This window comes from Belonocnema kinseyi, chromosome 9, assembly GCF_010883055.1.
Source record: "Belonocnema kinseyi isolate 2016_QV_RU_SX_M_011 chromosome 9, B_treatae_v1, whole genome shotgun sequence".
NCBI lineage: Eukaryota > Metazoa > Arthropoda > Insecta > Hymenoptera > Cynipidae > Belonocnema > Belonocnema kinseyi.
The window spans coordinates 84,726,471-84,742,851 of record NC_046665.1 but is presented as its reverse complement, the minus strand read 5'-3'; the positions used below and the strand labels follow the sequence as shown (position 1 = coordinate 84,742,851).

The window sequence follows — 16,381 nt, the reverse complement described above, 5'->3', positions numbered from 1 at the left end:
AGAAAATCCTGCAAATTTTAGAAAATTTCTTTACAATTTGGACGTATAAATTACAATTGAACATTTATTATTTGTAGGCGAAATTTGAGTAATTTTGAGAGATATGTAGAAGTTTTGACAAGATTCAAACTTAATGTAAAACTTGAAATGATAGCCTAATATAAAGCAAAATGTAGATTTTCGCAGATTTTAAATAAAAAAATTAGATTCTTTTCAAGAATTTTAAACTGTGTGAATTTTATACTGTGTTGAATTTAAATCTAAAATTTTTTTAAATGTAAATATCATCTATTACAATTTTTCTTGACTAATAAATTCATTTATTTAGTCATTAGCATTTTTAACCTCTTGAAAGTCACTGACACACCAGCTTCAAGGATATCTATTTTTGGATTCTTTCTCTTTAGAGGTATTCAAATTGAAAATTGAGATTGTTTAATTGTGATAAAGTCGCAGCAACTAATGGCGCAATAAATCAAGAAAGCAAATATCAGGCTTCCGTATTTGAAAGCAGCCTAAAAAAGGACAACTCGAAACCGCATGATGTTTGAATAAAGAAGTAGGTTTGAAATTAATACCTAGTGTGGTTGGTGGAAACATTCCTGATCCGGAAGCATCGTGACCATCCTCGTCGTCTCCCAAGTCATCATCCATGTCCCGATCCCTTCCCGACAAGGACCCTGATCCTGATCCGTCGAAAGCTTCGTCAGCCAATGGCATTCCAATATCAGGTGCGAGAGACAATTGCGACTGAATCACCTGGAACAACATTTTCGGAAAATCTTAAATATTTATCAATTTTAAAGATTTCAAACAAGACGAACGCAAAAAATTCATTTTCTCAATTACCTCACTTTTCCCTGACAAATTTTTCATTTTACATACCAATCAATATTTGGAGACTAAAATTCTAATCATGTGACATTTTCACAATTTTAATTATTCTCGATGAAATGTATAAGGATTCCAAGTGACTTTCACAAATTCAGGATCAATTCATAAGGCTACAAAATAATTCAAGCTATATTCAAATGAATTCAAATTGATTAGAAAAAAAACAACATGCTCCATTTATTTCAGTAAAATTGGATGAAAATCAAGTGAGCTGAAAATAATTTTTAAAAATGGACTGATTTTAGTGAGTTCAAATTGAGTTGAATAAAATTCAAGGGAATTCAGAAGAATTTAAAGGACTTCAGGATAAATTAATAAAAATTTACAGTAAATTTCATATTAATTGCAAAAATATTTGAAAATCTGTTCAAATCTTTGAAACCATATAAATTAAATCCCATTAAAATGTTTTAAAATATTTTAAAACCTTATAGGTCCTGTAGGATTTTTTCAACTTCAAAAATTCTACATAATTATTTTTTCAATGCCTTAAAATTCTTGGAAATCCCTTGAAAAACTTTAAATCTCTTGAAAATGCTTTAGAAAAATGCCTCAAAATAATTTTAAGAGCTCTAAAATATTAAAAATCCGTTGAAGTTCCATTAAAGTACTACATTTAATTTAAAATGCCTTGAAATATTTAAAAATGGCCTAAAATATTTCAAATTTTTAAAAACATTTTGAAATCCCTGAAAAAATTTTAAAACGTTTGAAAATGCCTTGGAATAATTCAAAATATCGTAAAATATTCCCAATTCTTCAAAATCCAATTGAAGGACTAAAATCGATTAAAAATTCCTTGACATTTTTTTCAAAGGCTCTTGAAAATGACTTGGAATAATTAAAAAAAAACCCTAAAATATTTCAAATTCATTCAAATCCCATTAAATTACTGAAATGAATGAAAAATTGATTGAAATATTTTTAAATAACCGAAAATAATTCCAGTCCTTTAAAATGTTTTGAAATACCTTATAATTTTTCAAAGATCTTAAAAGTACTTTGGAATTGAGAAGAAAAAACCCTAAAATATTTGAGAAGTTAAGAAATCCTTTAAAAGCCCTTGAAAATTTTCCAAAAATATTGAAATTTACTTTGAAGTATCAAGAATCCTTAAAACCCTTAGAAATACCTAAAAATTATTGAAATCTATTAAAAATTACTTGAAATATGTAGTTTTAGATATTTCAAATCCTTTAAAATCGGTTAAAATCCTATTTTTTCAAGTTCTTGAAAATTCTTGAGAATTTTGATTGAAATCCAGGTAAACTTTTTAAAGGTCTTAAAAATACCTTAAAATCTTTTAAAATACCCAAAAATATTCCAAATTCTTTAAGATCCTATTAAATTACTTAAATCAATTGCAAATTAAGTGGAATACTTAAAACTATCCTAATAAAATATTGCGAATACTCTAAAATTCAATTAAATTACTGAAAAATCAGTACAATACTTTACAATATCCTAGAATATTCCACATCCATTAAAATCTTTTGTAAAAAAAAATATTACTCTTACACATTGAAAAATTCTTTAAAATCAAATTAAATTACTGAAAGCAATTGTAAATTTCGTGGAATCTTTGAAATATCGTAAAATATTTTAAATCACTTAAAACCTGTTAAAATCCCTTGACATTTTTAAAAGCTCTTGAAAATGACTTGGAATAATTTTAAATACTGTAAATTATTTCGAATGCTTTCATATCCCATTAAATTAAGGAAATCAATTGCAAACACCTTGGAATCTTTTAAAATATCCTAAAATATTTCAAATTTGTTTCAATCCCTTGAAATTTTTCAAAGTTCTTGGAAATCCCTTGGAATTTAAAAGGAAAAAATCCTTGCTAGAAAATTTGTTGGAAATTTTTTAAATGTCATAAAATTTTATGATATAATTTGAAATCCTCTGAAACTTTTAAAAGCCATTTTCCATTCCATGGAAGTTTTGAAAATGCTCTACAAAACACCTTGGAATTTTTTTAAATAACGTAAATATTTAAATTCTCCAAAATTTCTTCAAATTATTCAAATCAATTTAAAATCCTTTAAAATAGCTTGAACGCTTTCAAAATCCCTTAAAATGATTGAAATACTCGGAAATCTAATCAAAACCCTTAATCTTTTAAAATATCATAAAACCTTATAACTTCCTATTAAGTTGTTAAAATATTTTGAGATCCATGGGTTACTTTACTGAAAGAGAAGTGACTAAAGTGATCTTTATATTTTAAAAAGTGACTATAATAACTTGCAACTTTTGCTATTTTAGTTTTCAAATTCCTGACTTTCCCAGACCAAAATAATTCCCTGAATAAATATTGATACATTTTAAACATCTTTAAACATATGAGGTCTTGCAGGAAATGAAGATTAATTCCGGTTAGAAAATAATTAAAAGAAATGTCTCAACTCTCAACACCCGATTTTAATGAGGGACTTGTCCACTCCTTCCTGTTGGTTTTTTTCAGATGAATAATTAGTCCAGTCGATTCAATGATCTAACATTCATTCAACCGCCTGATCACTTATGCATTCATCGTATTAACACTAATCTTTTTCCAAGTCAAGGTAATACATTGTACTTGGACGTCCAGGAATATTATACGGAATTATTAAATCCCAGCGAAAAATCGATACAGATTTGAATTTCGTTTGCGATAAAGACATTAATTAATTCTAAATTGGTCCAATTTACGAGCTCGATAATTTCAAATCAGATAAAGTAGTCGTTATGGCTATACAGTTTACAGAATGTAATTGTGAATTGATTATCAGTTTCCAGAGTTTCTACCACAATGATGATTTTAAATTCCCAGTTTTTTCAGGGTCAATTTTTCATTTTCCCGGTTTGGTAATTAAACTTCTGTTTGAAATTTCCATGCCCTAACCCAAAATTTTACTTATTTTTGAAAATTTCATGTCAGAATTATAGTTCTTTTCGAAAATACCCGGTTTTAAATCAGAATCATAATTCTTTTTAAAAAATCCTCGATCCATGTCAAAATTTATAATCCTCTTGATCAATTTCACGTTCTAGATCTTACTAATATTTTTTTTACGAAAATTTTTTGACTCAATTCTGAATGACATACAACTCCTTCCGAAAATTCCCCGTTCCATGTCAAAATTATAATTTCATTCAAAAATTCTTCGTTCAAAGTATAGTATCACAGTCTGAAATTTCAAGCATTTTTATTGTTAAAAAAATTCCATAACTTATATGTAAATTTCCGATTTTTTTCTGAAATTTCTACTACGAAATGATAGAAAAAATTTCTTATATTTACAATAATTCTTTTAGAAAGTTCCGGTCTAAAATCCAAAAATTTTCTGCTATAATAAAATAGTGAAGTTTATCTAAATTAAAATTCTTATGAAATTCCTACATTTTAATAAATGATCTAAATTTACAAGAAATTGCTGATTGACACGTTAAAGGCTACGGATTAGATTAAACTGATTTAATTGATAAAAGTTGTGGTTCAGATTATTAAAAATTACTGATACAGGCAGTGGACGTTACTGATTAGAATTTAGATCAATTCGTCGTTACTGGTATCACATATTTCGTTGAGAATTCATCTTTTTTGATGAAAATTTGATATTTTGTTATTAAAAATAGAACGGTTTGATAAGAAAATAATATTATTACCTTTAAGATTCATAAAATTAGCAGAAAAATCATCTCTGTCGTTGACAGTGTTACTATTTAGTTAAAAATTCTTCTCTTCTGTTCTATTAGATATTTAATTATTTTATTCAAAATTCTTTTTGAAAATTAAACTATGTTGTTGAAAATTCGATTTTTGTTGTTGAAAATTAATCTTTTTTAGTTGAAAAATCAATTTTTTGGTTGAGACATTACCTTTTGTGTTTAAAAATTAAGATTTTTTTTCAATTTGAACTGATTTGTTAAAAACGAATTTTTAAAAATTTTAAATTGACAATTTTAGATGATAGTTCATCAATTTTGTAAAATATTTAACTACTTTTGTTTAAATTCGATTTTTAGTTGAAAATTAATCTTTTTTAGTTGACGATTCAAATTTTTGGTGAAAAATTCTTTTTTGGAAGAAAATTAATCTTCTTGTTTGATAATTCACATTTTTTGGTTAGAAATTAAACAATTTTTAAAAAAGTTGAAGTACTCTGTCAAATATTCATTTTTTTAAAATTCATCAAATAAGTTGAAAATTCATATCTTTTATTCAATATTTAATTTTTTTCTTCAAAATTTATTGTTTGATATTGAAAATTATTTTGTTAATTTAAAATTGAAATATTCCATTTTTTATTATATCTATCTTTTTTATTTAAAACATCAAATATTTGGTTCATAATCAATGTACTTTGTTTTTGTTTTCTGGTTGAAAATTCATCATTTTACTTGAAGACTCATCTCTTGTGTTGAATATTTAATTTTTTCGGCCATTTTTAAAAATTAACTTTGTCAATTGAAAATTGAACTACATATTCCATTTTTAAAGTAAAATTGATCTTTTTTAGTTAAAAATTCAACTTTCTGGCTGACAATTATTGTATTGTGATGAAAATTCTTCTTCTTTTGGTAGAAAATTAATCTTTACGGTAGAAAACATTTTCATTTAGTTCAACATTAACTTTTTAGTTGAAGATTCATAATTTTAGTCAATTAATCAACTCTTTGGAAGAAAATTCTTGTATTTTGTTGACAGTTCGTCTTTTTGGTAGAAATTTAATCCTGTTGGTAAAGAATGCACCTGTTTTAATTGGAAAATATAATTTTTATTAATTTGAACAACTTTGTTAAAAATTATTATTTTTTTTTAATTCATCTCTTTTGTCGAATATTTAATAATTTTATTCACAAAAAATTTTTTGCTTAAAAATTGTTTTTTTTTTCGTTAATAATTCAACTCATTGGCTTAAAATTGATGTATTGTGTTAAAAATTCGTCTGTTTTGTGGAAAATTAATATTTTTGACGGAACATTCATTTTCTGTTGTTGAAAACTCAACTATCTTGTTGAAAGTTGAAATGCTATTCATAAATTCATTATTTTGATCAATGCTTCATCATTTTAGTTGGAAATCATGTGTTTTGTTGAAAGTTGATCTACTTTATTAAAAATTAATTTGGTTGTAAATTCAAATTTCTGATAGAAAATTCGTCTATTTGGTTAAAAATTAAACTATTTCGTTAAAAATTCCTGTTTTTCATGAAAGTAGAACTTTCTTAACTGAACCTTTTTTGGCTGAAGGTTGACATTTCTTTGTTCCAAATAAAACAGATTGGATCCTTAAAAGGAACTGATTTCGTCAGTGAACCAACATGAATGATTAACAAATTTAAAATTTATTTGGAATTAATCAATTTTGACTGCTTCAAATGAAGAAGATTGTACGAAATGAGAAATGCTTCAAACCTGGTGCTTCCAATATCGATTAATTGAGATTTGGATACGTAATTCGAATGGTTAAGCTTTTAAAAATTGATTTATTATCAGTAAATGGCGATTTCTCGTTTGAGTCGTGTCTGCGTGGGAGTAGCGAGCGGTTCTATCAAAGGCAGCGCCCCCGTAGGTGTCATACTCATAATACAAGTCGTAGGAAGCGTGAATCATAATTCGCCTAGCTCGGCTAAGCTAAGTTGAGCTAAGGCTAAGAGCTAAGCGAATCGGTTGACCAGTCTCGTGGCAAATTAACGGATTAATGTCTCGTGACACTGTCGCGGTCGTGTGAACGAGTACCAGGTGTGGAGATGGATATCTCCGTTTTGCAGGTTTTATGACTTCAGTTAATTCTCCAACCACGATATGCTAATTCACAGACAACCAAGAAGCCAAGAAATGACATTCTAGTCTTTACTGCAATTCATTATTATCGTCCATTCATCATCAGCAAGGTGCTAATGTCCTTGATTTCGAATTTATATAACACCTACGAAAAACGACACTGGTCGAAAAAACTCAAATGATTAGATTGATTGGAAGAAAAAAAAGAAAATATTTTTTCCAGCGAAATGTATTTGCAAAATTGCTCATTTAAAACCAAATTTTTGTTATTTTTTTATGGGTTCTGAAATATTAGCCATTTTTACACTAGTTTATAAAAGTACCAAAAGCTTTCTTATATTCTTAAAAAGACCATCAAAAAATAAAGAAAACATGTTTTAGCAACTTTAGGTTGAATATTAATTGTTCTAACTGAATATTTAACTGTTACTTTTTTTATTGCAAATTAATCTTTTTTAGTTAAAAAATGAAATGTTCGGTTGAAAATACATTTTTTTAGTTGAAAATTCAAGTAATAGGTTGAAAAGTCACGTATCTTGACAATAACTCGTCTTTTTGATCAAAAATTAATCTTCTTCTTCGAAAATTCAACCGTTTGGTGAAAAATTAATCAGTTTTGTAAGACATTCCACAATTTGGTTAGTTATTTTTAGATAAAGAATTCAACTATATTGGTAGAAAATTCAAATATATTGTTTAAAAGTTGTCTTTTTAGGTCGAAAATTAATATTCTTCGTTGAAAATGTATTCTTATGATTGAAAAATCAACTATTTGGTAAAAAACTATTCCAATTTGTAAAAAAACGTTCATTTAAAAGAAAATTTTATCTTTAATTTTAACAATTTCGTTTTTAATGATTTTCTTTATTTTTCCTTAAAAATTCAACGGTATGATTGAAAATACATGTATTTTGTTCAAACTTCATGAATTTGGTTAAAACTAGTTTTTTTTTTAAATAAAAAATTAATATTTTTGATTTGCAAATTTATCTTTTTGCTTAAAAAATTATCTTTTCGATTAAACATTAAACTACTATGGTGAAAAATTTAACGATTCCAATTCTAAATGTATATTTGTTTGTTTTTTTTTAGTACGGAATTTACGTATTTTGTTCAACGTTTGTTTATTTTGGCAGAAAATTCATGTTTTTCCTTAATTGTATCATTTTAAGTTGAAAATTCATGTATTCTGTTAAAAATATTGTACTTTTTGGTAGAAAATTAATCCTCGTGGTTGAAAGTTGAACTAAATTGTGAAAAATTCCGTTTTGGGTTGAAAATTGATTATTTTCCTGAAAATTTAAATGATCGGGTTCAAGATTCATCATTTGAATTAAATTCCAAATCAGAATTATAATTCTTTTCTAGAATTCCCTTTTTATGTCAAATTAAAATTCTTTACAGAAATTTCCAATCCGATGTCAAAATTATATATCTTTTAGAAACTTCCCTGTCAGAACGTAAAAGTTATAATTCTTTGCGGAAACTGAGTATCCAATAGTCAAAACTATACTTCTTTACGAGAAGTTCCTGTCTATATAAATCATAATTCTTCAGAGAAATTCCCTATCCTAAACTCAAAATTATATTTCTTTACTAAAATTCTATGTTGTGTAACTTACAAGTATAATTTTCCATTCAGGATAATTGTAATTATTTACCTGCGTTCTTTTTTATATTTCTTTTATGTATTCTCTGCCCCAACTCAGAATCATAAATATTTTCAAAAATTCACTATTCCAATTTATAATTGTAATTATTTTGGAAAATTGCCTATTCCAAATGATAATTTGGAATTTTTAAAAAAATTCTCTATTTGCCGGACATAAAGACCCACGATAATAAGCAATTTGAACCTGTTTCTGAAATCAAAAGCGATCAACCTTCGTGTTCGCCAAGAGCAAACTCGTTCAGTCATTAAAACTTTCTCCAACCTGAAAGTTTTCTTAAGTAACAAAATTTAATCTGCAGCCTTTTAACGCACCTGATTAATGTGCCTCAATTGGTCGATGAGGACACTTGTATTGCCATTACTGCCATTGCCTGATGTTGTCGTCAACGTGAATTCAGGATTGTATTTCTGGGCGGTGAGGCTCGAATCCACCACAGTCTTTGCGTACCTGAAAGCAATAAAAACAGTGAAAAATTAAAAAAATTAGTTGAAATAAAGCTATATTTCTGTTACCCACGGGCGTACCCATCTACCAGACTTTGTAGTAAATGGAAAGCGCTTTATTGCCCGCATTGTAACCGTATGGGATCTAAATCTAAAGTGTAGTGTAAAATTAGATGGCATTTTAGAGTGAGATATAACTTGGGACTTAAAATCGCGTGGCGGGGTTTTGTGGCCGTGCGGTAAGCGATGGTGGTGTCGTATTCCTGTGGTGGTCAACGATATTGATGGCAATACGGTGGCCGAAAGGGTGTTGTGATCGCCTGGTGGACGAATAAAACCCGTAAAACATATTGAAATCGATAATATGTTACAAAATTCCTTCATAAATTATGAAATCTTTGTAATACTCTAAAATCCCGTAAAACCAGAAAATACGATTAAGCCCTTAAAATCCTTGATATATTTTTTAAATTCTTTAAATATTTTAAGATACCCTGAAAGCTTTTAAATCCGTTGAAATAATTTAAGAACCCCTGATTACTGCTGAGATTCTTTGAGATTCCTGAAAAAATCTTTAATTTTTTGAATCCTTGAAATTGAGAAGGTCACTTAAATTTCTTGAAACCCCTACACACTAAAATTGTCTGAAATCCCGTAATACCCCATAAAATTGGATAAAGCTTTTGATATATTTGTTAATTTTTTGAAATATGTTAAAAACCCCTATAATCTTTGAAATCCACTGAAATCCATTGAAATCTATTAAAAATCCTTGAATTCTATTTAAATCTTCTGAAATCCCTGGAAAATTTTTTCTTTTAATTCTTTGAACCCCATAGCAATTCGTTGTAATCTTATGGAATCTTTCAATTTCTTTTGAAATCCTACGAATCCCTCGAATATTTTAAAATTCGTTGAAAGCTTCCAAAAATTTTCAACCTCATTAAATTCTCGGAGTCTTTAAAGATACACTCTATTCTTTAAAATTCTTTGAAAATTTAAATATCTCGCTAATCTTACGAAATTCCTACACATCTTTAGGCATCTTATAGAATATCTAAAGTCTTTAATATCTTTTAAAAATCTTTTATAAATTTTGAATCGTTGAAATCCTCTGAAACCCCATAGAATCCTACAAAATCCTTTTATTTACTACTTAAAGTTCTCTAGAAATTCTTCAAAATTCCCTGAAATCTAGAAATCTTTGAAATCCTTTGACATCTTTGATGTCATGTTAAATACCCTTGAAGTTTTTGAAATCTTGTAACGTATCCTAAAATCTTTCTAATCTCTTGAAATCCATTCAGAATTTTTAAATCCTGAATGTCATTAGAATTCTTATTAAATTGCAAGTGTGGTATGGTCCCCACAAATTTCTTGAAATCCCGTCTATTATCTGGAAATGAGTAATGTCTCTTGCAATTTTTTCACAAATTTTGAAAACTCTGTAATTCCTGAAAATCTTCAACATCTTTTTAAATCATCAACATCTAAAAATCTTTTTAAATCTCGATTTTTTTTTGAGATGGCGGGTATGTATTTTTAGCGAATTGATGAAGAAGTTTACAGACAAAGTGAGCAATTTGAAAAAATAGTGGCATTAGTGTTATTTTCTACAAAATAGTAGTCAAATATATGCATACAAAAAATAGTGTCAAAAAGAGTTCACAGTGTCGTGCGTCCGAGTACTGGAATGGGTATGATGGAATGAATTTCAAGCTGTGTTCATGTCCACCTATCTCTTGGCTCCTTTCTGGGAAACTGCATTCTGGTTTTGTTTGGTTAGTATTTTTACTTCCCAAGTAAAGAACTATGGGACTCGTTCTTGAACATGCACCTTGCAGTTTATTACATGTACACGACATATATTTTTTCGATTCAAAGATGAGATATGTCGAATACGTCGTCTTTTCAGGTGTCACTTTCAAGAAAAGCGTCTAATGCAACGTCAGAGAACCAGAATTTACGACATAAGCTGTTTTGTCAGGCGAAACTAATTTCAAGTAAACATTTCACAAAGGAATATTTCTATAAATAAAAATAACGACAGTGCGGCAGATTTTCTAATAAACAAGATAATTTCATTTGTCACTTGTCACATTTTCATATTTTTGAAGTGATGTTTCTTCAAGGCTATGCACATGGCTTGTCATGAGCATAGCCAATTTTGTATCAAAGATACGCTGGAGGACTATTAGTCAAGTTTAAAGATAAAAGTTCTGAATATACAAGTATAATTATGAAGTGTAGTGGATATTTTTCAGGTGATATTCTTCTTTAAAACCGTGAACTAGGCGTACCATTAGCATAGCCAATTCTGTATCAAAAGTAAACTGCAGGACAATCAGTCAAGTTTAATGATCATCTAGTACTGGCAGATTCTTGAATAAAATTTATGTGAGAGCCGTCGATCGAGAGATGAAAGTTCTGCAGGTGCAAGTACAATTATGAAGTATAATGGATATTTATGAGGTGATATTCTTCTTCAAGATCACGAACTATGCGTGCCAAAAGCATAGCCAATTTTGTATCAAAAATAAACTGGAGGACAATCAGTCAAATTTAATGATAATCTAGTACTGGCAAATTCGCGAATAAAATTTATTTGAGAGTCGTCGACAGTCAGATGAAAGTTCTGCAGATGCAAGTAGATTAGAAAGTGTACTGAATATTTTTCAGGTGATATTCTTCATCGCGAACATGAACTAGGCGACCCATAAGTACAGCCGATTTTGTATCGAAAATAAATTGGAGCACAATCAGTCAAGTTTAAAGATAATCTAGCACTGGCAGATTCTTCAATGAAATTTATTTGAGAGCCGTCGATCGTCAGATGAAAGTTCTGTGGTACAAGTATAATTATTATAAAATGTAGTGGATATTTTTCAGGTGAAATTCTTCTTCAAGACCATGATCTAGACATGCCATACGCATAGCCAATTTTGTATCAAAAATAAACTGGAGGAGAATCAATCAAGTTTCATAATAATCTAGTACTGGCAGATTCGCGAATGAAATTTATTTGAGATTCGTCGACAGTCAGATGAAAGTTCTGCAGATGCAAATGTATATGAGAAAGTATACTGGATATTTTTGAGATGATGTTCTTCTTCAAGACCATGAACTACACGTGCCATTAGCATAGACAATTTTGTATCGAAAATAAACTAGAGGACAATCAGTTATGTTTGAAGGTAATCTAGTAATAGCAGATTCTTGAACAAAATTTATATAAGGGCCGTTGATCGTCAGATGAAAGTTCTGCAGGTACAAGTATAATTATTATAGAGTGTAGTGGATAGTTTTCAGGTGATATTCTTTTCCAAGACAGGAACTAGGCGTGCCACAAGCATAGCCAATTTTGTATCAAAAATAAACTAGAGGACAATCAGTCAAGTTAGAAGATAACCTAGTACTAGCAGATTCTTCAATGCAATTTATTTGAGAGTCGTCGACATTCATATGAAAGTTCTGCAGATGCAGGTATAATTATAAAGTGTAGTGGATATTTTTGAGGTGATGTTATTCTTCAAGACCATGAACTATGCGTGCCATCAGCATAGCCAATTTTGTATCCAAAATAAACTGGTAGACGATCAGTCAAGTTTAAACATAACTTAGCAATGGAAAATTCTTGAATGAAATTTATTTGACAGCCGTCGATCGTGAGACGAAAGTTCTGCAGGTGCAAGTATAATTTATAAAGCGTAGTGGATATTTTTGAGGTGATATTCTTCGAGACCGTGAAAGAGGCGTGCAAGAAGCATAACCAATTTTTTATCAAAAATAAACTGGAAGACTGGAAATCAAGTTTGAAGATAATCTAGGTCTGGCAGATTCTACAATGAAATTTATTTGTAAGTCGTCAATCGTGAGATGAAGGTTCTACAGGTGCAAGTATAGTTATAAAGTGTGGTGGATATTTTTGAGGCAATGTTCATCTTCAAGGCCACGTACCAGGCGTGTCATAAGCATAGCCAATTTTATATCAAAAATACACTGGAGGACAATTAACCAAGTTTAAAGATATTCATCTAGTGGTAGATTCTTGAATGAAATTTAGTTGAGGTTGTCGATCGTCAGATTGAAGTGCTGCAGGTGCAAGTATAATTATAAAGTGTAGTGGTGTTGTTTTGTAAGTATGAAAGCACAGGGAGGAAGAAATGAGGAAACCAAGAAGAAGCGATCCAGATTATTGATCGACTTGAATCGATTACACTTTTAACTTTATATACTGGGTGATCTTATAAAATAGATACAATTTCTCAATTATTTATTGTATAAATAAATTATATATTGAAACGCTCTAATTTGTTAAACTCTCGCAATTAAAACCAGGGTCTCTACTCGGCGGACGATTTTAAATTTCGGGTCATTTCCCAGTCAATTTAGAAGACTTCGAAAGAATTGAATGATTTCAAACAATTTTTAATATTTCAAGGGATTCCTGAACATTTAAATTTTCTTAAATTTCTAATTAACAGGGAATTTTTTAAAAGAATTATAATTCTGAATTTAAATTTGTAACGTGTGAGTGTGTTCTCAATTCCATCTGTAGATTCTTGTTTTCTTTTTAACCCGATCCGGTTATCGTGGGTCCTTTCCGACCCATTATTTTTTGGTGAATGTCTGCATTTTTCGGAGGCGGGTGTATTTGTCACTAAAAATAAAATATTTGTTTAAATTTTGTTGCGCTGTTTATAATATGCCCTTAAAGGACAAGTTTTGAAGAGTGTACAGGAAATTTACCAGATTTTTATATAGATAATTGAGCGTTTTAACATGCCTTTGATCTGAAATGATCCACGATAACCTGAGAAGGTGCAAAAAACGATAACCTGATCGTGTTAATTTTCAAGAATTTCGAAATTAAATTTGAATGTTAGAAATGCCTGAATCGAGACGCAATTATAATTCTTGGTTGGAACAGGGATTTTTTTTTCCTTCTTCCGAATCAGGATTAAATCCCTTTTCCGCTTTTAATTTTCATATTAGAACATTCGAGAAAAAAATTCTGGCCACTAAAATTTCCCAGTGAACAAAATTCCCGGTTAGACAATCTAAATGGAGAATGGAATTCAAAGACCATACAATGAACGAGAATTGTACCACGAAATATCCTTCGTGCTAATTGACGACCTTCAGAGCTTGATTCGTTTAACCCTAGAACGAAAATTAGACCCAATCAGTATGGGTCTAATCTTCATTGCGAAAAAGGAAATGACACAGACACAGAACCTTTCCTGGCTAAAATGCACTAAATCATACTTTAAATGATCAGTTTATTGGAGTCGAAATCTGATTCTCAATTTATTAACATTTTCAAATTAATCCGTTTATCAGAGGTACCTGAGTAGTGTTTTGATAAAAATGGACCTAAATAAAAAAAGTCCTTCCGTAAATAAAAATACAAGCAACTATTACCTCATTGTCAAAAACGGATCTAAGTGTAAAAAAAAAAATTCGACGAATGTTAGTAATGAAAGAGTTTAGAAAACATTCACCGAAAAACCGAAATTATAATATTAAGAGTGTCATATTCTTATTCTTAACGAAGTAACTGAAGTAAGCGAAATGTGCTCCATTCAATAATTTCTTGTAATGTTTCTTGCCACATGCTTCTAAGTCAGTTTATTCTTTTTGTAATTTTTGGCATTGAGTGTTTTGCGTTAAAGAAAAGTGATAAGTACAACTTATAAATAAATACATATCTTTCATCAAAATGTGTTAAAATGTGGTTAGTACATTATAATTTTTAATTGAAAAAATAGTTTGTAATCTATACATTTCTTGACTTACTCAATTTAACAGTATACTTATTTCTGGCTTTGATGCTCACGATTTATTTACTTTTCAATTAAAGATTTCGCAAAGCACTATTCACATATATTTATTATGTATTTATTTTGCGCAGTCACACTGAGACATAAACTCTATAGTATACGATTATTATGATATAAACAAGAATATATATTCTTAGGGCAAGAGGGCCTCCATCTTTATTAAGAATATATTCTTGGAACCTTCTTAAGTTGCAAATATTCTTCAACTTAGTGGGAAATTATTATAATTCGAATATCGTTTTTTTAGTGTCAAGACAAAAAAGGATTCAGCAGCCAATTTTGATTAAAAATCAACTTTCAAACTCGTAAAACCGATACAATAGAGTTTATTGGGATAATTTAAAAATATCCATATAATTATTTATTCATATTTATGTTAATTCTCTTTTCTTGATTTTTCTCAAAAATGATATTTTAATGATTAGACCTCTTTTTGTTAAATGACTTCTAATGAAAATTTTCGAACTTTCTTTAGAAGAGGATCACCATGTAGAAGTTACGAATGTGATGTAAGGTGGAAGGGATCACATGTCGCACATCGAACGATGTCGATTGACACCCAGAACGATGTGAACGTTTTATGGCGATAAACAGGTTCACTGCACCAAACCAGAACTGGACATTACGAAACATATTAAACCACGATATTTAATAGTGTGAGAAGGTAGAGAAAATGTTCCCATTCAAGTATGGAGTGGAGTTACTTACATTTTATTAGCGAGTTTTTATTTTTTATAATTCAATGAAGAGTAATATTTATAGTACTTAAGACCTCGAACTCACTTGAAAAATTCAAAATAAATCATGCAGTTTTTCAAATATTAATAATATTGATTATTATTCAATATTATACATATATGATTATCCTCGTTTGCATTGCCATCATTGTACATCATTAAATGAATTTTTTAAAATTTATTTGTAAATAAGTTAATTACCCGAAACTAAGTCTAACATAAAATCCATTTCAAACTTTTAAAATGCCCTAAAAACTTCAAAATTACTAGAAAACTCGTAAAACTTTTAAAATTCCCTGAAATCCGTAGAAATGTTATCATTTGTTTTTAAACCGTATTAATCTCTTAAAATGTTGAAATCTCGTTAAATTCCTTGGATTTTTTAAATGGCATAAATATTTTTAAATCATTTGAATTCTTTTGAAATTTAACATATCGTTTCAATCTTTTAAAATTCCTAGAATTTCACGAAAATCTAGTGAAATCCCGTAAAACATTTTGAAAATATCTTTCAATATTCTTTCAAAGATGACGAAATCTTTGAAATCCACTCAAATCTATGAAAAACCCATGAATTCTATTGAAATCCTCTAAAATCCCTAGAAAATCCTTCAATTTTTTAATCCCTTGAAATCTATAGTAATTCCTTACAGTATTATGTAATCTTTTAATGTTTTAAATCCTATGACTCCTGATCTTTAAAAACCTTTAAAAATGTTGAAATCTCGTTAAATTCCTTGGATTTGGTTTAAATACCTTAAAATACTGAAAATCTTTTAAATCCTCTGAATTGAAAAACTCTCCAATTTTTTTAAATCTCTTAAAACTTAAAGAAGTCCCTTATAATCGTAAAAATATCTTATATTCCTTGAAATCTTTGAAGTTTCCTAAAACTCTACGAAATTTTTTTTAAATCCTTAGAAATGGTTAAATCACTTGAAATTTTCTATTATCCTCCGAAATTCTTTTGAAATACAAGCAAATCCTTATCAACTTTTAAAACAAGCTATATATTT

General features: G+C 28.8%; 2 protein-coding genes across 3 annotated transcripts in view; one reads left to right on the top strand and one right to left on the bottom strand.

Annotated features, from left to right (window-relative positions):
- Positions 1-16,381, bottom strand: part of LOC117179378 (division abnormally delayed protein) — a 165,699-nt gene that overhangs the window by 3,821 nt on the left and 145,497 nt on the right. Inside the window, exons 6-7 of the mRNA XM_033371106.1 lie at positions 8,654-8,789; positions 579-759 (exon numbers count right to left, since the gene is read on the bottom strand). Coding sequence (XP_033226997.1) covers positions 579-759; positions 8,654-8,789 — 317 coding nt within the window. The remainder of the gene's footprint in view (positions 1-578; positions 760-8,653; positions 8,790-16,381) is intronic.
- LOC117179379 (inositol polyphosphate multikinase) overlaps positions 1-16,381 on the top strand; it is a 59,902-nt gene that overhangs the window by 42,527 nt on the left and 994 nt on the right. For both annotated transcript variants that reach the window (XR_004467914.1, XR_004467913.1), the window contains exon 5: positions 15,104-15,292. The gene's annotated coding sequence lies outside the window, so the exon portion shown is untranslated. The remainder of the gene's footprint in view (positions 1-15,103; positions 15,293-16,381) is intronic.